The 22856-nt window shown below is 41.1% G+C and overlaps 1 protein-coding gene across 2 annotated transcripts in view; it reads left to right on the top strand.

The window, feature by feature from the left end:
- DMD (dystrophin) overlaps window positions 1–22856 on the top strand; it is a 2068501-nt gene that overhangs the window by 1859623 nt on the left and 186022 nt on the right. For both annotated transcript variants that reach the window (XM_080795194.1, XM_080795193.1), the window contains exon 62: window positions 7780–7840. In XM_080795194.1, coding sequence (XP_080651320.1) covers window positions 7780–7840 — 61 coding nt within the window. The remainder of the gene's footprint in view (window positions 1–7779; window positions 7841–22856) is intronic.

Here is a 22856-nt window from a genome sequence, read left to right as displayed (position 1 = left end):
GGAGTTGGAACTCAAATCGATTTCTTCTGAATCTATGTTCTAGACACTTCCGACTTGATCCGCATACCTCTCAAGATGCTGGGTTGGGCTTTGAGACAGAAAGCCGATGTGCTGAGTGCCTCTCTGAACTCAGAAAGTTTACAATCTGTCATGGAAAGGAGTATGAGAAGCATATTCTCAAATAATCTGTATCAGGCAGTATATCTAATGTGCCTTAAGAATTATACCAACTAAATACCATTGACCAGCAGAAAATGGATTTTTCCCTTTCTTCCTGGATCAATAAAGAAAGACTCCTGCTGGCAGGAATGTAATTTGTATAAAATGCCTTTAAAGTGTTCATAGCCTTCAATGAAATAAATATATTTCTAGGAATTTTGCTTAAGAAAATTGGCAAAACTGTGTGCAAAGATTTATCTACAGAGAGGTTCATTGCAGCCTGACGTACAACAGTGAAAAACTGAAAACAATCTAAATTTTCTCAAAGAGGGTGTTTCTTCAATAAATCATAGTACAGCCATTAATGGAATACTCTTCAGCCATTGACAGTGTGAACCAGGAATGATGTGAGCAGCCGTAGATGGTCTGGTTGGGTGAGAGTAATTTAGTCAGAACCAAGTTTGACTTCGGGTAACAGAAAACGTGAATTAACAGTGGCTTACACAAAGTAGAGGTGTATAAGGTTCTCACAAAGCAATCCAGAGATACACAGGAATGGTGACTACATATCCTTCAGTAACTCAGATTTCTCACAACTTTCTTTTCTGTCATTCTTAGCGCATATCTTCTGTAGCCTAAGTTGTCAAGGCCTTCCCCATATACCTTCTGGAATTCACTGTGCCCAAGCACACCAAACCTCAGCTTTCAACAACACACACCTGTGACTAGGCCTTCAAGGCTTTCTCTGGCCATAGGCCTTGCTCACCAGCTCACAAGCGGCAGGCCAGAGAGTTAATGATCCAACCCAACCATCCCCCATACTCCAGGAGTAGCCCTTAAGCAATAGTAAATAAATATTCCAGTTCCTTCACCTCCTCAGAGGTGAGTAGAGGGGGAATCACTCTGAAGGGTCTTCTGTCCTGAAATCCCCACCTGTGGTGGGCCCCAGGTACCCAAAGCAGCATTGCATCCCTTATCAAGTTGGCTCCTTTCCTTGCCTTTCCTTCCTTCTAGCTCCTGTACCAGTGCTTCCTTGAATTACAACTCAAACTACTTCTTCATGTTTGCTTCTGGGGCACTGTGGCCAAGATGGCTTCCATTCTCCTGGTTACTACAACTCTGGCCGTTATCCTCTCTTTTTTTCTCTTTCTCTTTTCTCTCTCCCTCTCAACCCCTCTCTTCTCCCTTTCTTTCTCCTGCTTTCTCTCCCCTCCCCACTCTATTCCAGTAATGGCTCTCTGTCCTTGTCCCTCAGACCTAGGGATGCCAATAGTTCCTTGTTCTTACTGTTACCCCTTGTGATTTCCCTACACCTTGCACAAACCTCTTTGTTTGTTTGTGCAAACCAGCCCTTTTACTAAATTCTCCTCAACTTAGCTGGTAAGAATGTGCCATCTGTTTCTGGCTGGGACTCTAACTGCTTTACTTCCATTAGAATATGTGTTCTTCTAAAACCTGATCTTATTTAAATAATAATGTCCTGAGGGCATGGGGCATGTCAGGACCTCTTGCCCTACCATACGCCACCCTACTCCACCCCTGCCTGCAAATACCTAGTGCAGAGCTGAGCACATAATGTATGTTCAGTAGATAGCAGTTGGTTGATTTTAATGCTAGAATATTAGATGTGTTCATTGAAGAATATCCTCAGAAACTAAAATGCAAAGTAGTAGGAATTGGGTTTTACTGGGTGCACTTGGGCCAGCACTTTGCCAAGTGCCTAATGCATAGTAGGTGCTCTGTAAAAATGTATCCAATAGTGAGTGAGCTGGTGTCAGGCATTGCTTTGTTTGTTTAAGAACCAGGGTCTGTTTTCATCTTTCAGATGAAAATAGGTCTCAGGTCTATTGAAATTAGTTTCTCTCAACTGATCAGATTATTTAATTTAGATACCTAGAATAGGACCAATCTTGGAGATGACAGATTACAGGGAGGCAGATTCTGACCAGAATAAAAGCAATCTTGCTCTTTCTCTTCCTTCCTTCCTTTCTCTTTCTCTCTCTCTCTCTCTCTCTCTGAGGCATTTTATTTGCACATCCCTTGAAAAAGAATCCCAGGATTTTCCCTCCTGTGTGTTTTCATCTTGTTTCTTCATGGTCCATGATGGCAGCTGAGGTTTTCAGGACAATAAAACCAAACTGGTGGGGCAGGAGCAGATAATTCCAGCATTTTTCTAGATTTTTGAATAGTACATCAGATCTCGGGCTGATCACTCTACGCTTGTTTCACCTGCCCCTGAGGTTCACAGCCATTTTCTCAGCTCTGTGATTATCAGAGATTTCAGATTCACCAATGCAACCATGCTTCGTCATCACAGTGAGAAACTAGATGATGACTTGGGAGCACGGCCTAATAAGAGCCTGGCGTTTGCCTCTCTCTTCAGCATGGTTAATGTTCTTGAGAGCATCTGCCGGGACATTCATTTGAACCATTATGGCAGCATGGAAAGATGGCAGAAAGAGGACAGGAGGGCAAAAGGAAGCTCTTTCTAATCATCACTAGAGCTATGGGGAATACCAAAGAGGCCTTCCAGGATCAGTGCAGTTATTCCAATACCCCCTGGGAAATCATTTGGTGGAAATCACATAGAGGGTAAATTTAGATATCAGAGGGTAAAGAACTTGAAGACATCATATTCTTTTTAAGATGAATTTATTCACTCAGTTGTTTAGCAAATGCTTGGAGATGCCTGTTACATACCCTACAGGATGAAATAAAGCACAGAAACTAGACTTGACTTGGTTATAATCCTGGATGTGCCCTTTTCTAGCTGCCATGACCTGAGTTGGTTGCCTGACCTGTTCTGAGCCTCACTTTCTGCATGTATAATAATGGAATTGCGGAACCACATTGGGTGTTTGGGAGGATTACACTAAGGAGCATACAGTGGGGAGCATACAGTAGTCACAGCATGTTTGTTTTATCCATTTCCTGAGTCATCTGACTTGAGTAATAAACCAAAATTGGGATAATACTTACTGACTTAGAACCTTAGCACACTATTCCATGTGTGGTATTCCATGTGTAACTGTTGGATCATCTGCAAAATGAAAATAATAATACCACAAGGGTCATGATGGGTGTCACGCTTGAGGTCATGCTGCAGGCACAGAAGAGGTTTCCCTTTGTCCTCCCCGCCCCCACCACCCCTTCTAGATCAAGTATTCTCAGTGGGAACGGTATTGCCCCCATAAGGACAAAAATTGGTTCCTGGGAGATGAAAAATCTTACTCTTTTTATGTAAAGCACAGATACACACAGTACATCAGCAGATACACAGTGTATTTGTGATATCAAAATTTCATCGTGGACAAGGGGGGGAAGATTAGGAAAAAATATCTAAAAAGATACTTAGCAGGGGAACTTGGGGGGTTTAGAAAAAAAAAAGATGGAGAAACATTGCTGTAGAGTCCCCTTATTAGAATGTACCCACAAAACCGTTACTGGAATTGGCCTTTTTCCCGAGAAGCTGAGGGCCTGTGGCTAGTGATTCTCCCTTACGCCTTTCTGTTAATCCCATAGGTGAAGTTTCTATTCCGTCTCCAATGAATGCTATATTATTCATTTTTATAATCTGCCCCCAGTTTTTTTTTATTTTACTTATTTACTTGACAGAGAGAGAGGCAGTGAGAGAAAGAACACAAGCAGGGGGAATGGGAGAGGGAGAAGCAGGCTTCCCGCAGGGCAGGGAGCCCAATGTGGGGCTCGATCCCAGGACCCTGGGATCATGACCTCAGCTGAAGGCAGACGCTTAACCCATTGAGCCACCCAGGAGCCCCTGCCCCCAGTTTCTTTGACCGAATTACATTATCAAACACCAAGTCTACCAAATAGAAGAAAAGTAGAAAGATGAATGAATGTACTTGGGTCTAAATTCCAGAGAGTGCTCTTTTGGCACGGTTTAAATACCATTAGTATTCTTTTTAATTTTCTGGTTAGGCCCCCATGTCGATTAAAATATGGCTTAACACCAGGGTGCATCACTTGGCACACTCTGTTCATAGCGCATTAAAAAATGGTTGAAATAAGAACTTCACCCACATAGCGTGGCCTCCGTGATTTTCAAAACCACCTTGGGCACAATATTGAATGCTGTCCCCTCGAGGGAAGAAAAGCATTTGAAGATAGAACTGCTCCCCTTTCTTGCTCTTAATAACATAGCGCATCTGTAATGCGAGGGGAAACTTAGAGGTTGGTTTTGGAATGAATAAACTCACGTGCACTTTGCTATTTAAATTCAATAGACAACCACCCCTGGTGCTGGTGCTATACGATAATGCATAGTTTTTACACTCAAGGATCTGAATCACAAAGCTGCATTGGATTTACACGTAGTGGTTAGAGAAACATCTGTATAAGAAAATACCAAAGGATAGCACAGTGTCATATAAAAGCTACTTGCCAATAAATCTGCACTTGATGGGCTACTAAAAATGGACATGCCAGGCATAAAAGATATGTGTGTCTATTACGTAGGCTAGCTTGGTGAATGATGACGAGCTTCCACCGGTACACCAAGATAAGAAACAGCTGTTGTTGGTGTCAGCACCCCTGCAAGAAATGAAATGGTAATTCTGGGACACACTTACAAGAGTTACTGTATATGTGATCAACTTTTGAATACATGCAAGCCCAGAATCCTCTGGCAGCCGCAACTGAAATTGCCGACAACCTTTTAATAGTCTCTTGTGAAGGCGCACTGAATCTAATCACGTAGAACCTTCCTTGGATTGAGTGCTATTTCCAAAGCAAGTAGTTCCAGTGTGTTTGTGGTGGTGGTACGGCAGGGGAGGAATGGGGAAAGGCCATTGTTAGTTGCCTTTTTTTTTTTTTCATTGAGGACATTTGTTAGTATAAAATGTTAGGGTTTCAAATGATGAAACCTAAGTTGCTTAGGTGCGTTTGCAGACTGAGTCAAAGGGGAACAAACATCTTCCAGCACAGAAAATTCACTGACCTTCACCATTGGGTTCACTTGAGAGCTACACGCAAAGAAAAAAGGCTTGTCTGATTTTAAAAAACTAAGAAATCAACAATTTTTATAAACAGTTCATATACTCTGTAAGGAAAATTCACACTTGAGACCTGTAATTACAAACACTTAAATTTTCATGTTGATCTGGCACTGAGAATTTTTTAGAATATTCTTTTGAAATCTTTTCAACTATTTAGTTTAAGCGTATTCTGAGTACTCCCCTGGCATTTTATTGGATTTTTTTTTTCTTTTTAATGCTCAACAGTACAAAGTCAACTGTAGACATTCAATGTAGTTGTGGCCATTAGCTCAGTTGGGTACCGCTGCTTTTCCTCTCTTGCTAGATTTTCTGCTTCAAGGTTGCTCCATTCAGGCAGCCTCCCCACACCTTGAGCCAACTAGGGAGCCCCTAGACCTCTCCAAGCACACTTCTCTCTGACAGATACCTAAGTATATTATAGGAAATTCAAATGGACTCTTCTGCTATCAGAGGATATCCCCAGCATCCTCCAAATCAGAAATGATTTCTGGACCATTAAACTGATAAAGTACTGGAAAGGAATAATGACAGAAAGAGTGGGGTTCGGGGCACCTGGGTGGCTCAGTGGGTTAAGCCTCTGCCTTCGGCTCGGGTCATGATCTCAGGGTCCTGAGATCAAGCCCTGCATCGAGCTCTGCTCAGTGGGGAGCCTGCTCCCCGCCAACCCTCTGCCTGCCTCTGTGCCTTCTTGTGATCTCTGTCTGTCAAATAAATAAAATCTTTAAAAAAAAGAGTGGGGTTCAGCCCACTGACACCCTCTAAGAAAAGAATAGCAGTTTCTCAGTTTAGACATTCATAGACTTGGCAATACAGCTGGTGAGAGCTGGACCAGACGCTCTCGGAAACTCTCTTCTTCCTTCTGCAAGCCTATGGTTTTAAGAGGGGGGGTGTGCTGAGCAGGCAGGAGCTAGGATTTCTGAATACCTGCATTGTTTCCTCCTAGAAAGGGTTTGGGTAGTGTTCTTAGGTTTCTGAAACATTCGACTCTGCCCAGCTAGGTCACAGAGTTCAGCCTAAGTTCTCAAATCAGATCTACCTTCCTTTATTGCCTTATCAGGGCAAGAGGGCTGCCTCCTAGCAAAGGAAAAGAGACCAAAGGAGAGTAGGGCAGATAATGAGAAAGGCAGAGAGGGTAGGAATAGAAGAATGCCGAATGCAAGGGTCTACTTCAAAACAGCAGACGAATGTCTCTTTTTTCCCCATATTAAAAATCTGTCTGCCAAAATGAAAAGGCCTAATTAGCAGCTAAATACAAATCCATGTCCTCTATCTTTTAAATGATACATCATCAAGGTACAAAGCAGCATGTCTGGTTAAAGGTTGGGTGATTCGATTCCTCTATTACTCTGTATAAAACAAAGAATCTGTAGTTTCATTACCCTTAAATTGTCTGGCAGTGGGTGAAGTTAACTTTTATTAGAAGCTGTTCTTTCATATTATACAGTGTAGTCAAGGATATATTAGCTTTGACGTTTTCTTACATCTCAATATACTGTGGAGTGAATTTGCTGTGAGACTAATTTAGAAGGAAGCTTTTCATAGTAGGAAATGATGGTCAGCATCAGCTGGGCTGCAAATTATAAGCAGGATGAAAATCCAGGGAAAAAATGGACATACACATAAAATTGCTAGATGTTAATAAGCATGCTTCTTGTATTTGTATTCCAATGATATTCTTTGCCTCTTAAAACTCCAGTTTCATAAAAACTCTTTTCAGGAGGAAGATTTTATTGTTGAGGAAATAGCATAGTGCATCCTAACATGATTATTTTGTCTTTTATTTTTGAAAGAAAAAAAACCATAAGATTAAACAGTATAGAAAAGGTGTTTTTAGAGCTCATCTCTGGGAAAGGAGAAACCCAGACAATTTAAGCATTTAAAATACAATTTAAAGATGATTGATTTGACTAATACATAATATGGTCATTATAAAACAAATTCCCAGTATGTGCAATTTAATTTCACCTATAGGATTCATCACTTGTCACAACAAAAGTTTTATTATACTCTGCTATCGGGTGCCACTCTCTCAATTTTGGTTGTTTTTTTTTCCAATAAGATCATGCTGGTCAGCTGACATTTTGTGGCATCAATTAAATATATTTTTGGTCGATGAGACTGGATTCTGTTTAAACCAAAGATGCAAACAAGCCCATCAGAATGATAAGTGTAGTGCTTTAACTTCACTAACTTAGAATGTAACTCTGTCACGTAGGGATGTTTCAGCTGCTAAACTAATAAAACCCAGTCAATCAAATAGTAAAAGATATTGAGAAGCAGCAACAGGAAGTGTTATAAGAAAAGCACCCAGTGGAGACACATAAGAGAACACACGTCAGTTGCCTCACTCCATTTCTTATCTGTTCTATAGGTTTAGCGGTGAAATGGTTTTTTTTTCCTTTGCATTTATCTTTGTGCCTGAATGAGTTCAATTTCACTTAGATTAGGACAGAAACTTCAGAACAGCAGGTTAATCCGTCCTGTCTTCATGGGCAACTGAGCAAACAGACCAGTATCAGTGTAAAATTGTAATTCTGGAGATTAATGTTGTCTTTCCTGTTTGTGGTGAAATTGACCTCCTTGCCTCTTTTTTTCTCTCTTTCAGCTTCTGTCCAGGGTCCCTGGGAGAGAGCCATCTCACCAAACAAAGTGCCCTACTATATCAAGTAAGTCCGCAGCATCACATTCCTAAAGGAGCATTTATTGTGGCTAATCTGCACATTCACAAATGAATGTACTTCTGAAATGTGGCGTTAACCTGGCCTACAATACCCAGTTCTTTATTCCCCGAGGAAGCGTGGCTAGTCAACTCATGCTAAAATTACCCCTGAAAATGCGCTGATGCAATGGGGAGCTGCCTTTAGGAAAACCCGTTTGACGCAGCACATGTGTCGAGTTTTGTGATTGGGGTGGTGTGGATTTTCCACAATCGAACAAAGAGCTGCAGATAATATTATTGGTAGTGGGAGTGAGTACGTAAGGACAGTTTCATTTATTTGGGGGTTTGCCCACGTTTCTTTTTCGGCAAAGATGGATGCTTTTTCAGCTCAGTGTACACAAAGTGTTTTAGGTGAATAAATAGTTCATGTCCCCAAAAGGCAGTCCGCGGCAGGCCCAGATGTGTGGAGCTGAGGTGTTCATTCTCCGTACAGAGCACTCAGCGTTTTTCACATAATGACAACAGAATGATACTGTTTTCTGGGGCCATTTATGTCAGTCACAGGAATACAGGTGCTTAGAAGCACCATCTGCAGGCTGCTGTGTGAAATACAAATTATGATACATTGCGTCGATGTGGAAAGGAGAGGAGGGAGGATATGGAGTCATGATGAGACCTGAACAGTTTCCCATTGATTGTGCAATAGAGTTCAACTTCAATTTCACTTTGAATCCGCCATCTCAACAATTTAATTTCGTCGGCTTCATGAAATAATCTTCAGTACCAACTAAAGTCTTTGAACCTGCTTCTGCCATGAGTCTGACTAAAAATACTCCACATGTTCCCATTGTTCCAGCCTCCCATGTTTTATCGGGTCACTTTCTGTTCTTCCGCTGCCCATCAATTCTTCATAATTCAGGTCTAAAGCAATATTGGCAATCCTAGATCATCATTATCACAGTTCTGCAGAAATTAGATTGCATGCCTCAATTGTGTTAACCCAGAAGAATGGGGGAGAGGGAACGCTTTGGGCTCTTCAAGGAGAAACACATCCTTTAGGAAGGCTTTGTCTTATTAAATTTTTCCTAACAAGGTATCACATTCCTAAAGGATCATTTATTGTGGCTAATCTGCATATTCACAAATGAATGTATTTCTGAAATGTGACGTTAACCTGGCCTACAATACCTAGTTCTTTATTCCCTGAGGAAGCGTGGCTAGTCAACTCATGCTAAAATTACCAGTAAAATTACCTTTAAACATTCTCCTCCAATCCGCTTCGATCCTGCTTTTTATTGTTCTTCTTTTTAAATTGTATTGTAGTTTTTTTATTCTGTGTAGTTATTCAGTCACTGTACATATTTTAATACCTATTTTAAATCACCTGGGTTATTAAACAGTAAATTGATTTAGACACACCCTGTATGGCTTTACATCCACCGTATAGTTTGCAAAACACTTAATTCAAGCTCCTCCCAGTCATCTCCAGTGTCTTGATTTTCACAAATTTTCATCGCTAAGGTGTTTGGGAACTACTACTTCTTCAGCCTGTTTATAAAGCTGTCACTTTATCCGGGTCGATTCTGATAGATGAAGAGATGGTCTTTACTAAGCAAAGATTCTTCTCGTGTAGCCAAGGTTAGAGGACCACCTGAAAACCCAAAGCTTCTTCAAGCCGTTATTCTCCAGATTATTCCTGTTTGGGGTTTATGAAGTATTTCACAGAGATTCCTAGTTTTCCCCCTGCCCCCACTCCTGCCAATGTTCTTTCCCTAAATATTCATCTTCTCCCTGATGTTACACCCACTACAAAAGACCCCAGATCATTGCTCTGTGGCCATGAACATGAATTCAGTCCAAAATTAAAAAGGAGACACATTAAAGAAAACCTGTAATTACCCCCACACTGCCCCCAGAACTAGTCTCTTGATGTTCCTTGGTGGAATCAGAGAGCAGCTACCCTCTCTTTGTCCAGTGCTCCTTTGCTGACTCGAAGATCATGGTGGCAATATCAATAAAGGTGCAGAACAGGAAACAAGAAAACTGAAGTTCTGGTCCTGGCTCTGTCATGAGTTGGTGATGTGGCCTTGGGCAAGTCACTTAGCCTTTGCGGACTTTAGTGTCTCATTCATAAAATAAGAAGTTGGATTTGGTGATCTCTAAGGGCTTTGAGTAGGACTCATTGATTGGTCTTGCCCCAATCCAGAAACTTAAAATCTCAGCTTTTCTTCCAGAAGTTTCTCTTTATTTTTAAAAATTCTTTATTGCAATCATTAACATAATATAAATTCTTATTTTAAAAAAGCATACAAATTCTATTTTTCCACTGTTTAATTAGCTGCAGGTATGCTCCCTCAGCCTGCTCCCGTTTCTCCAGGTAACCACGTAAAAAGCTCAAATCTTGATGTTTAATTTAGGACTATCATTCTGCCTGATTTACTGGTAAGAGACACAGAGCAATAGACAAAAAAAAAATCAGTAGAAAGGGGAATCTGGAGACCTTAAACCCTCTGAAAGGATCACTTTCTAGGAACGAGGAATTACATAACTGCTGAGAAATAATTCTGAAGCTTTCTGGAGGTCCCTTATCTCTAAAAATTAAAATCTATTTGAAATTAGAGATTCTATAATTTCTCAAATATACCTCTAAAATGTTAAACTAGTGTAGGGAGAATGCATATTCAGAAAATATACATCATCAACAAATAGATGACTAGTGTCATCTGTGATTTATTATTACACATTACTATTGTCTGAAAGATTCTTTTCATAGCCAACTACTTTGATGTACAAAGTTCAGTGGACTTCATGCACTGGCTAACACCATTTGTAATTCAAGATGTCTTATCTTTCCACAAATAACAATACTAATAAGTTAATAATGACATTACTTCAACCAGTCCCTACCTTGTCCTTCCTCTTTGTTACCTTGTCTCAACTTGCATTCATGAGTTTTAAGCACACATTTCCAGGCACAAAGCCAGATGTCTTCTCTTGATTTTTTTTTAAGATTTTTTCATTTATTTTAGAGAGAAAGAGCATGCGTCTGTGCATGGGCAGGAAGGGGCAGCGGGAGAGGGAGAGAGAAACCCAAGTTGACTCCACACTGATCGTAGAGCCCGACTCCAGGCTCAGTCACACAACCCTGTGTTCAGACCTGAGCTGAAACCAGGAGTCGGACTCTTAACCTCCTGTGCCACCCAGGTACCCCCTCACACCTGGAATCTCTTTTTTTAATACTTAATAATTTTTCCTTTTCAATGCTGGGATAAACTGATCACCTAAATAAGCAGAGGTTTCCACACCAGTAACCCCGTTCCAGTTAGCTGTTGAGTTGTGCACTCGTGCCTGAGGTTATAAGTCATTACCGGCATCTTCTGCTCTAGCTTATAAATCAGACGGTGTTTATGCCTGCATCCTGACACCAGCTTTTCATATGATGCTAAGAATCTTGATTTTGATACTTCAAACTACATGTTTGTCTAGTTTATTAGTCCATAGCATTCATCATTGTTACAGTTTTCATATTCTCTCTCCCTTGGGGCTCTCTTATTCCTGCCAGCATCTCTTTCAGGTTATTTGATTACAACTTTCATTGCCCCTGAAAAAATAATCACCAACAATGTTCAACCTGTTACAACTGCCTTTTCCACTCTCTGCCATTTTGTAGTTTTTTGGCCTACTGTCAAACTCATGAAAATTTCAATATAGTAGCCTTTAACCAGCTGCTGCATTCTGTTAGGATTTCTTTCACCTTTTTATGTTGCATACTCCCATATGGGCAAACCGAACGAAGCCAAGAGCTGGGACTCTCTTGCTTTCTTAATGAGTTAGAAAATTATTCTTCTGTGTTCTGGACTGTCAAAAGAATTTAGGAATCCCAACCTTGCGTGCAGCATGTTCCTGCGTAGATGACATAATAAGAGCGTAAGAAATAGCACACTGGGTTAGACCAGCAGGGCAACTAGCCCAGAACCCTGTCCCAGATACAGATACCAGCAGCTATTCATCAGTTAACCTAGTAATTTTCATTTAAAAAAATTAGGATACATCCTGACCATATCTTAATAATCCATCATAAATCAGTTGACGAGGAGTTTGTCTAGCGGTGTCTTTGTCCATTCTCCTCTTCAACATTGTCCTTGGAAGAATGAGTTCCATGAAACAAAGGTATACTGCAGCTTCTCTTCACTGTATGTTTTGGAACCTCAAGGGGTGGCCCCCAGTAAGTACTGTGGAATTCAGTGACTACAACGGTATTTATCCCAAGTCGACTTGGATCTCACAATCCCTTACAACACCTCTTCACTTTCATCTTCCCAGTCTGAGAAGTTCTAATCCTTTTTAGGTTCTTAGTCTATCCTTGAATAAAAGAGAAGTTTTCCCCTTGATCATCTTAGCTGCTTTTCCCTGGATCTCTTCCAGTTCTGTTACATATTCCTTGGGAGGTCGTAACTGGGATGGCCCAAATATTGGTTATTAAATTTGTTAGCATTGTCTGTAGTCTCAGCTCACTCATGAAGAAAGGAAACACTCCTTGCCATCTTCCATTGGTGAAAGATGGAGAAACCAATTGAGGTCATAGCTGGTTCTACTTATGTTAGTTCTGGCTGGAAGGTAGGTCCCCTACTACTTTTCTCTAATACCGGCTGAAGGGTTTGACCTTCTGTTTCTGCCAGCTGGTCCCTAGGAAGGCTTTGGGTTTCACACAAGCTGGTCCTTTCCTCTTTCAAAGACCCCGCTGTGGCTAAAAAACCAGGAGGTGTTCACTACGGAAACCCAGTAATCAGCCTGCTGACTCGACCACCAGGAAGCGATTCCAGCAGGTTCCCTGTCTCGGTATCTCTGAAGCACTTCGCAGGAGAGCACAAAAAGATGGATTTCTGGGGAACGTGCTAACTGTTCACCTCTTTTTACATGCCATGCTCAGGAAGCAGCTCAGGTCCATGGGAGCGTCTCTCTTTTCCTGCAGGTCATTTGGGACGTTGTCTATATTGCTCGAATGACCTTGATCTGCCCTTCTCTCTGCCCTCAATCACAGGCGTGTTTCCGCAGCCACCTACTGTGTGTGAGCTGCTCACAACTCCCTGGTGATTCCTGCTTAGTCAAATGCAATGTAAAACCTCCTTGACTGAAGCCAGCAGTCGCTCCAGGCAACATTTCTTATTACTGTTATGGTGTCTTTTGCCAAAATGACCCATTGACGTCCTGACTCTACTGTCTTCTATGGCTACCATTCCAATGGCTCTCCTGGTACCAGTATTTGACATTTTGCAAGGAACTGTGGCCATCTGCCTAGATGTGCCTTTTGGTGTTTGTGTCTTCTTGTATCCTGTTGCTCTATTCTCGATTAAACTGGTGAACCTTGATCTAACTGTAAGCACCCATGCTCCCTACCTCCAGTAGCATCTAAGTTTTGACACCACCTTCCTCTGTACCATAGTGCCTTAATCACTATTTTCTGGGCAGTTTTTCAGATTCCAAATCCACCCCCCACCCACCATTTAAAGCATATCTTGCCCTTGTTCTTGCTCTAGCTCCCTATTATTTGTGCCAGGAGTTGCTCTGATTCAAGTTTGGGGGTGTTTATTTGTTCCTTTGAATTATTGCTCACTATTTCAGTACCTGTGTTTATGGAGAGGAAGGAGCAGTTAGCAATGTCTCAGGTTTAATAGCGACCACTATGCTAAGTATCTGTGCTGGCTGCTTTGCAGTGGATACATTTTCTGAGACTGAGATGGGCTCTTGTAATAAAGAACACTGGATTATGATACCTAACTTAGAAAACATTCCCCTAGGTCTCATTCCTGACACCTCACTCTTCTAGGAATGATGATGGTCTTCTGGCATTCCATTTAAGCACTGGTTAAGATTGGTAGAGTTATATGCTCTACAAAAGGAGTAGATAGAGCAGGCATCAGAAGACTTGAAGCTGGGATGCCTGGGTGGCTCAGTCAGTTAAGCTGCTACCTTTATCTCAGGTCATGATCCCAGGGTCCTGGGATCGAGTCCCGCGTCGGGTTCCTTGCTCCGCATGGAGCCTGCTTCTCTCTCTGGCTCTACCTGCTTGTCCGCTCGCTCGCTCACTCGCTCTCTCTCTCTCTCTCTCTGACAAATAAATAAATAAATAAATAAAATCTTTAAAAAAAAAAAGAAGGTTTGAAATCTAACTTCAGCCTTGCTATCAACCAGCAATTTTTTTTAAGTTTTATTTATTTAGTAATGTCTACACCTAATGTGGGCTCGAACTCAAGAGCCCTGAGATCAGCCAGCCAGGTGCTCCTCAACTAGCTATTAGACCACAGGTGAATCACTTATAGTCTCTGGGCCTCAGTTTCTCCATCCGTCATCTAAGGAGGCTGAATCACATGATACCGCATGTCACTTCCAGCCCTGACATTCTCTGATTTTATGAATGTTGACTTGGAAATAAAAATTGTACTTAACAATTTTCCAGAGGAATGAAAATGGATCTTCAGATCACCCTTGAGAATTCTTACTGAGCCATCAATCTTTTCAGGATAAAGGAAAAACAATATTAAACCCTTTTTTCACTTTACTGTTTAGTACCATTGATAATAGGGAGTGGATATAACAGAATCAGCTTTCTAATTTCAGCTGTCAATCTTTGAGGATGCTGGTGAATATCTGTGGGTAATTAAATTTGTGAAATGGCTGCCAAAAGCCTGGTGCTCTGACTTTTCAAAAGGCTTTAGTACACAAAGATAACCCAGAGGTCAGTCTTCTCTGCTGGGCTTTCTCCTCCACAGTTTGATGGTTCCAAATGTCACATTAGCCCAGTCTCATTAAGCTCTGGAACCACAATGAAGGAATAGTCAGTAATGAATAATTGATGATATAATCATGAAAACAATTCAGTTTAAGATTTTAACTAGAAGAGATTGAATGGACTCCACTGGACTGTGAAGTGCTGAGTCCCGCCTTTGGTTTTGTAGACCTTGTGGGTAGATGAAAATGTTGGTATCTTCCACATCTCAAAGGTTCATAAAAAAAATCTCACAGCCCTCTTTCCTGGAAGTTTCATAAGCAGTAACGTATAACATTGACTGAAATAAGAGACTCCATGAGAACAGGTGCTTTGATTCTTTTCTCGGACGGAGCCTCTCCAATAGAGACCATACTCAGTGGTTACCTGAAAGGAGGAAGGAAACTACACCAGTAATTCCGCATGCCTTATGCTTTGCTGACTACTTTATCTTCAGAAAATCTTCTAGCATCTTTGTATCAATATAGATGTCCCACCTGAATGGGTCTCCTGTATCCTCTAGACATCAACTTTAATCATAGGAAGCATGCTGAGTCTTTTACGGAGTTAATCATGTCTCCTATAGCTGGTACCTGGGAGAAAATCCTTAGCATGCGAGTCTGAATGGTATATACCAAATCCTCAGATCTCGATTCTGTTCTGTTTATCCAACAATATGATGTGGGTTATAACTGAGTCCACCTGAGACTGAACTTCCCCAACAACAATAAGGAAGCAGAACTAGCTAATGCCTAAGATCCCTCTGAGTTCTGGCTTTCTTTGTTTCGATAGAACTGGGTTTTTGGTTTTTGTTTTTTGTTTTTCCTATTCTTGGTTTTCTAGTAGGTCAGTAGAGCTTTAAATTAATCAACTGCTGTGTTAATTTGTGTACAGGACCTACTTTTCAGGCTGGGATCTAGTGGGTCTTGAATCTTAAGAGAATAACATTGGTAAGTTTTTATTTTAAACGAGATTTTTGTAGGGTGCCTGGGTGGCTCAGTTGGTTAAGTGACTGCCTTTGGCTCAGGTCATGATCCCAGAGTCCTGGGACTGAGTCCCACATCGGGCTCCCTGTTTGGTGGGGAGTCTGCTTCTCCCTCTGGCCCTCTCCCCCTCTTGCTCTCTCTCTTTCTCTCTCAAATAAATAAAATCTTTTTTTTTTTTTAAAGAAGAGTTCTGTAACATTCTGTATACTGTGGGTAATGCTTAAAGTTGGCAGCACAGATACAAAGACATATATATATGGCAACTGAAATAGAATGTTGAATACAGGCCAGAAGCTCTATTGTATTATACCGAAACAGCGTAAGTGTCCCCTGCCTCATTCGTGGCACTTTCGGGAATGTGGAGAGTGTGCATAAAAATGTATTTAGGTCCGTTGCCCCAAAAGAAGAAAAGTATAAATCATTCCAACTCTTCCTTCCTTTTCTTTTTCTAACATTCTTAAACATATACTTTCTTCCATAATCTTGTGGGGAAAAACACAGGCTCTCACTTCAGATAAATCCGTGTTGGAAGCCCACCTTTATCATACTCTGACCTGTTATTTAAGCAATTTGCTTAACCCCACACCTATTCTAATTTCTGGCGCATAAGGATTATTCATTAGCTTTCCTTCTCTTCTCTGAAAGTGAGTCGAAATCTAATTGACATCTACTAAATACTGAGTGTTGGATGTGTAGGAAAACATTTCCACAGATAGATCCAGTATTAGCTACATGTTTAGAATATTTTCTAGGACACAAATATGTCCTTGATCAAATCAGTTTATTTTCATTTTTGGAGTTCCCACATAATTTGGGGTATGTGTGAATTCCCAAACATTCCTGAGCCTCTCCTAGGCTTCTCTAATTGCTCCTTATCCTGTCCCCCTGGGAAGCAGCATCCTGTTGCCTTCACAAAGGTCAACTGCAGCCAAGACAACATTTGAAAATAACTTAATAACCTTGAACTGCTTCTCCCTTTTGGATAATTTCCTTAGAGCATTAGCCCTTTGAACACTGGCCTGGTTGCAGAAAATGTCCCTTTCTCAGCGGGAAAACTCCAAATCCCATTCACTCTTCCATTTCTTCAAGGGATTAGGGGGTGAGGTGGGGGAGTCAGGAGAGGGGGTGGAGCTTGGGAGTAGAACAGTGGGCAGGGAGAAGGAATTCTTTCTAGGAGAATGTCTGTGTGCACACACACGTGCAATTTCTTCTTTAAAAAAAATAGAGTGCATTGTAAAAATCAGTGCTGTCACATTGCAAATTTTTTAAACCCCTGTACAAGGAAGAAAAAAGTTCTCACTTTCAGCAGTCTGGAGAGCTCCTAAGAACAGGTCGTATATGGGGTTTAGCCCACTGTCAGCATTCAGCTAATGATCACGGCTTTTGTGTTATCATTAACTCCCAGGTGGATGACATGGAGAAGCTTTCCTGCTCTTTCTGAAATTTTCATTTGCTTTTTCTGTTTTTCTTTCTCAGTTGATGCACATCCATCTTGGTCCCCAAAGCTACTGCATGTCAGATAGTCAGCACGAAGAGTAATTTTTAACTTCCTTCTCTGCTGTTTTAGAAGGAATTTTTTGTTGTTCTTTCCTTTAGGTTTGGTCACTTTCCCTTGGACTTGAGCTTTCTATGAAGTTATAGTCCATATAATCTAGACAGGATGAAAAGCGAAGTGTAGGGACGCCAAAGTGGCTCAGTCGGTTGAGCATCCGTCTGACTCTTGATTTCGGCTCAGGTCATGATCTCATGGTCTTGGGATTGAGCCTCTCATCGGGCTCCATGATCAGTGTAGAGTCTATTTAAAATTTCCTCTCCCCTTTCCCTCTGCCTCCTCCACCTGCTCACATGCACTCTCTCTCTCCCCCTCTAAAGTAAATATGTCTTTTTTTAAAACAGCGAAGTTTAATGTGTGCCTACTAAGTGTTAAGTGATAGACTAACTGTATCTTCCCCATTTATGAAGATGACACTGTCAATTATTATCCAGTAAAGAGGACATAGCTGAGACTCAGAGAGGTTGGCGGCTTAAGTTACACTAATAACAACACGGCTTTGCACCTTTCCCACCAAACTTATGACATCAGCTGGCTTTCTCCCAGCTTACCTCTAGTCTAGGACTCCCACAGTCCCTAGCCTCGCTGCCCACACTAGTGCTCCAGAGGATCAGAGTTGCATGAAATTCCGTGCCTGGGTACAGCAGACTTGGAAAGGAGGTGGTTGCTGGCCCCTGAGGGCAGAGACCAGCTTAGCAGGGGGGACACAAGGATGCAAGTGGAGACATATTTAATGGTAGGGCTGTTGAGGGTTAGGAGAAAAAACATTGAATAACGGGGCAGACAATTGAGATTTTAAAAAATAATAATAAACATAAACATCTCACTTGTTGTTGCCAGCTGTTTCAGCTTCCTAGTGTAACCCAGCATGGCCAGTCCCGCACTGTGTGGCTGCCATCTTGGGCATCGCTGAACCCCTCTATAGGTCTTCGCTGCATGGCTGGTCGTTTTTTTCTTGGCTTGCCTGCCCAATCAGTTTCTTCCACTACGCTCTTGCAGAGACCTTATTTTCTCTTTGCTACTTTTGGCAATAAAGGGCAACATGAAATAAAACGAAGCCAATATGTACTCCACCTTGATCCTACATCCATGGAAGGTGAGCAAGCCAAGAATTTCTGAATCACATCATGCCACCTCCATCAGGGTTTCACTAAGATGAGGGTATGGCCAAAACAGTAACCTGATAGATGTCATGGAATGTGTTTCTCCTCATACTTCCAATTCTAATACTTTTCAGGGTTAGCACATGGTCAATTCAGGTGGACTAGAACAGCTCTTCAGGAGCCTTTTCAACACTAGAGCACATCCTTGAATCTGACACCATCCCCTCCTTCCAGAAACAAAGGAAATCTCATCTTTCCCATAAATCCCAGGCCTATGTTCTTACCTTACAAAGCAAACACATATGGCCTCTGGCCATAAGTTATGGCTTCCCCAGGCATTGAGCATTGGGTCAGCCCATGTACTGCATGCAGAAGATCTCACCTTATTGTGGAGTGGTATCTCTGGGGGTTTTATTATCATAACTACATGGTGGGAAAGAAGGATCCCGTACACTTTCTCCTATAATGACTTAAAATCACCTAACCCGTGGGGGCAATTAGTACATTTTCAAAGATAAAGAAGAACTTCAATTTCCTATAGATTAAGAAAAACCTGTCTGAATATACAGTCACCCTGTACCAATCCAGAAACAGAAGTGCTTTATCAGATACAAGGCCAGGTTAATGCTGCTTCCTCACTTACTTCTATCAGTTCTACAGGAAATTTCTCCGCCCCACAAAAAAATCCTACCAAAAAAGAACAAACTCTAGATGGAGCAGGAGGGGCCAAGCATCATAGGTATAAGCAAATGTTCGAAATGTAAATATCCTTATAGATAGAAGGAAAAAAGAGTGAGAGCAAGAGAAGAAAGGAGGAGGGGCAAGGGGCAGAGGAGGGGAGGGAAGGAAAGGAGGTTGTGAGGGGCATAACTGTCAACTCAACAGATGCAAATGACCTTCCAGCCCCCCTGGTTAATCTCATTACTGGCATTTGAACTAGCAGGATACATGAAAGTCATACTATACAATGTTTTTAGCAGGATGTACCTGGTCTGGCTATTTTACATTATCGTACATAAATCTGGAATATAGGATTCATGAGTGATGACTCAATGGAAAATGAGGCATAGTCACATAAGCGTTTTCCTATTTTTGCCATTAACAAACTATCAAATGGAAGCCTTTGGAGACTGAACTGGCTTCATCTCATTGTCACCGTTTCTGCATAAATTTTTTGAAGACTTCTCTCTTAACACGAAAGCAGAATGTGAAAGACCAGGGCTATTTTGGAAACATGTGTCTGATGATTTCAGGTTCCTCCAGGGAAAGAATGTTTTATCTATGCCTGGTGTTTCCCTTATGATCCTTCAACTCATTAGTGAAGATCAGTACTAGATAAGAATCTATGATTTATGTGAGTCCAATAGGAAATTCAGTGCTTTATACCTACACAATATATATTTATTTTAACTTAAAAATTGCCTTTGCAGGGAGAGAAAGGAAAGAAAAATAAGATGAGTAGACCCAAATATTTCCCCTTACTATGTTATCCCCAGTTCTCAGAAGTTACGTGTCTAAGAAAAGGCCAGGACCAAGACTAGTGAGGGAAATAACTGTTATTTTTGTAGCTGTGATTCATTTTTAAGGTGTTAAAAATATTTATAAAATTCTATATTGAAAATTATGTAGGGGCACCTGAGTGGCTCAGTCTGTTGAGTGTCCGACTCTTTTTTTTTAAGATTTTATTTATTTATTTATTTATTTATTTATTTAACAGACATCACAAATAGGCAGAGAGACAGGCAGACAGAGAGGGGGAAGCAGGCTCCCCGCCAAGCAGAGAGCCCGATGTGGGGCTCGATCCCAGGACCCTGGGATCATGACCTGAGCCGAAGGCAGAGGCTTTAACCCACTGAGCCACCCAGGCGCCCCTCTTCTTTTTTTTTTTAAGATTTTATTTATTTATTTGACAGACAGAGATCACAAATAGGCAGAGAGGCAGGCCGGGGGTGGGGGGAAGCAGGCTCCCCGCGGAGCAGAGAGCCCAATGCCGGGCTCCATCTCAGGACCTGGAGATTGTGACCTGAGCCAAAGGCAGAGGTTTAACCCACTGAGCCACCCAGGTGCCCCTGAGTGTCCGACTCTTGATTTCAGCTCAGGTCATGATCTCACGGTCTTGAGATCAAGCCCCACACCAGGTTCCTACTGTCTACTTATGTGTGTCTACTTGTCCATCTCCCGCTGCTCCTCTCCCCGCTTTCACGTGCTCGCTTTCTCTCTCTCAAATAAATACATAAACTCCTTTAAAAATTTTTTAAAAAGAAAATTATATAAATGACATTCAATTTTTTTGAAGTTACCTTAGAGTAGATCTTAAAGATAGTCCTCAAGTCATCTTTACGGTTTAACTCTTGAAATGTTTTTTATTTTTATTTATTTATTTTTAAAAGATTTTATTTATTTATTTGACAGAGATCACAATTAGGCAGAGAGGCAGGCGGAGAGAGGAAGGGATACAGGCTCCCCGCCGAGCAGAGAGCCAGATGCGGGGCTTGATCCCAGGACCCCGGGATCATGACCTGAGCCGAAGGCAGAGGCTTTAACCCACTGAGCCACCCAGGCGCCCCTCTTGAAATATTTTTTGGTAATTTTCAGATCCCTCCCCTCCCCAGTTAAGCTTTAAACTCCTTGACAATGCTTGTGCCTTATGTATCTTTGTGTCACCTGTAGCAATCTATTATCTCACACAGAAAAAATGAGAATAAATGCTGGATAGTTTGTTTTGATTTTGAGGATTAATAAGCACATTTGGGGGAACTGAGCCATGACCCAATAAATATTCTCATAAAGGAAGATACAATAGCAGATTAAAGGCATTCTATACAATGCTTGTATTCTAGGTAATCTCACTGGCATTAGTTGATTAAGTTATATTTTGAAGGCAGTTTTAGCCATTAGCTCATTCATTTTCTGTATTTTTGTGGGTGGAAAGCAGAGAGAAATTCTTGACGGAGCTGGTTGCCTCATTGAACTCTGCTCTAAACCATAAATTTTTGAAAGTTGCTGTTTTAGAGAAAGTATTTTTAAGTGAATGTATTCCTTTAGTAGCTCCTCTTGCCAAAACTGTTAGGAGGATATCTTAGGAAAATGCCTTCAAATCCTATTCCTATCAAAATGCACAGGCTGCCTTCAGAAGCCGAGGTTGTTCCGTGAGGGCACATAAGCCTATGTCTTAATATTAAAAGAATTTGAAAGAAGTTGGGCTGAGGTACGTGCATGGAGTCTAAGAGGGACGTTGAGGCAGAGCCATAGTGGCATCCTGTGGGAAAGGAAAGACCTCCAGGTGACATTTAGTTCCACACAAGCCAGTTCTTGCCATTCCCTGCTGAATGTCATTAACAAGTGCATTCAAATTAGATTAATTGCATAAGCGTTGAATGTTGGTGAAAAGAGAGCCAGGTTTTCTTTCAAATACGGTTTTGTTTTTGGTAAGGGGAAAAGTCATCCTGTTGTGTGTTTTTAAATAGACTTTATTATTAAGGAGCTAAGAGTTGTTTATCTAACTTCGTATTTTGTACACTCAGCTGCCAAGCTGTTTCTTTTTACTGTAAGCACCGCAGAGGAGCAAAAGTCATCCTTACTCTATTCAGTTTCGTTCATCATCAGCAAAATTGCCAATTATATTCCAAGTCCTTGAATGTATTGCTTGAGAAGAAGACGTATAAGCTGAAAGGAAGCAGCTCAATGTTGGGGTGAAAGTCTGATCTTTCTCTAGTGGTTGGTGGATTCAAAGCATGGTAATCTTGTTTTGACTTGTGAACTGGAAAAAAATTAATATGGAAGGTATGGAGAAAACATGTTCAAACTACAAAGTCATTTTTCATGAGAAGTTATCTGACTGTAGCTGTAACTATAACTCATAGTATATCAGAGGGCTCAGATGTAGAACATTTCTTTAAAATTAAAACCTAAAAATCCCTCTGTCTAATAGAATGTATAAAAATAGCCACCTCTGAAGGATATGGGATGAGCAGAGAGGAATGCTGAATAATATTTGACAGTCTGGGCCATACCTTTATACTGGTAGCTGTGGCCTGAAAAAATATAGGATTAAGTCATTAAAACATTGGGGAAAAAAAACAACATAAACATAAAATATTTTAAATTAAAAACACTGAGTAGGAACAGGAGAAAAAAAAAATCTCCCAGCAAATCAGTATTGCTTGGGGAAGCATGAATCCCAGACCAGCTATATTTTTATCCAAATAACCTCTAGTTCTGTAGTGAACAAACACCTTTCTCACCACGTTTTAGAAACAGAGAGTGAAGAAAAGAGTACTTCGGGTTGTTGGATATTCTTCTCCAAGCTGGTAACTTTATTCAGAGTTTCAGGCTTGATTCTATGGGCTTCAGAATTTATTCAGAGTACTTTGTCAATTTAGGATTGCAAACTACAAATAGAGACATGGTAAAATAATGACAAAGATCGTTAACAGTGGCAGCTCCAGTAAACAGATGGTGGTTGTTGTATGGATTAATAACACACCTAAGGAAATCTGGGAAATTTCATTTGGGATATAAAACACTGAATTAAGGCAGAGGTGAAATTTAAAAAAAAACTCCTAGGAGATTAAATTTAGGCATAAGTATCTAAAGCTGCAAATTCTGTAGGTTTG

The sequence above is a fragment of the Martes martes genome, assembly GCF_963455335.1.
Source record: "Martes martes genome assembly, chromosome: X".
Lineage (NCBI taxonomy): Eukaryota > Metazoa > Chordata > Mammalia > Carnivora > Mustelidae > Martes > Martes martes.
This window is presented reverse-complemented; position numbering and strand designations above follow the sequence as displayed.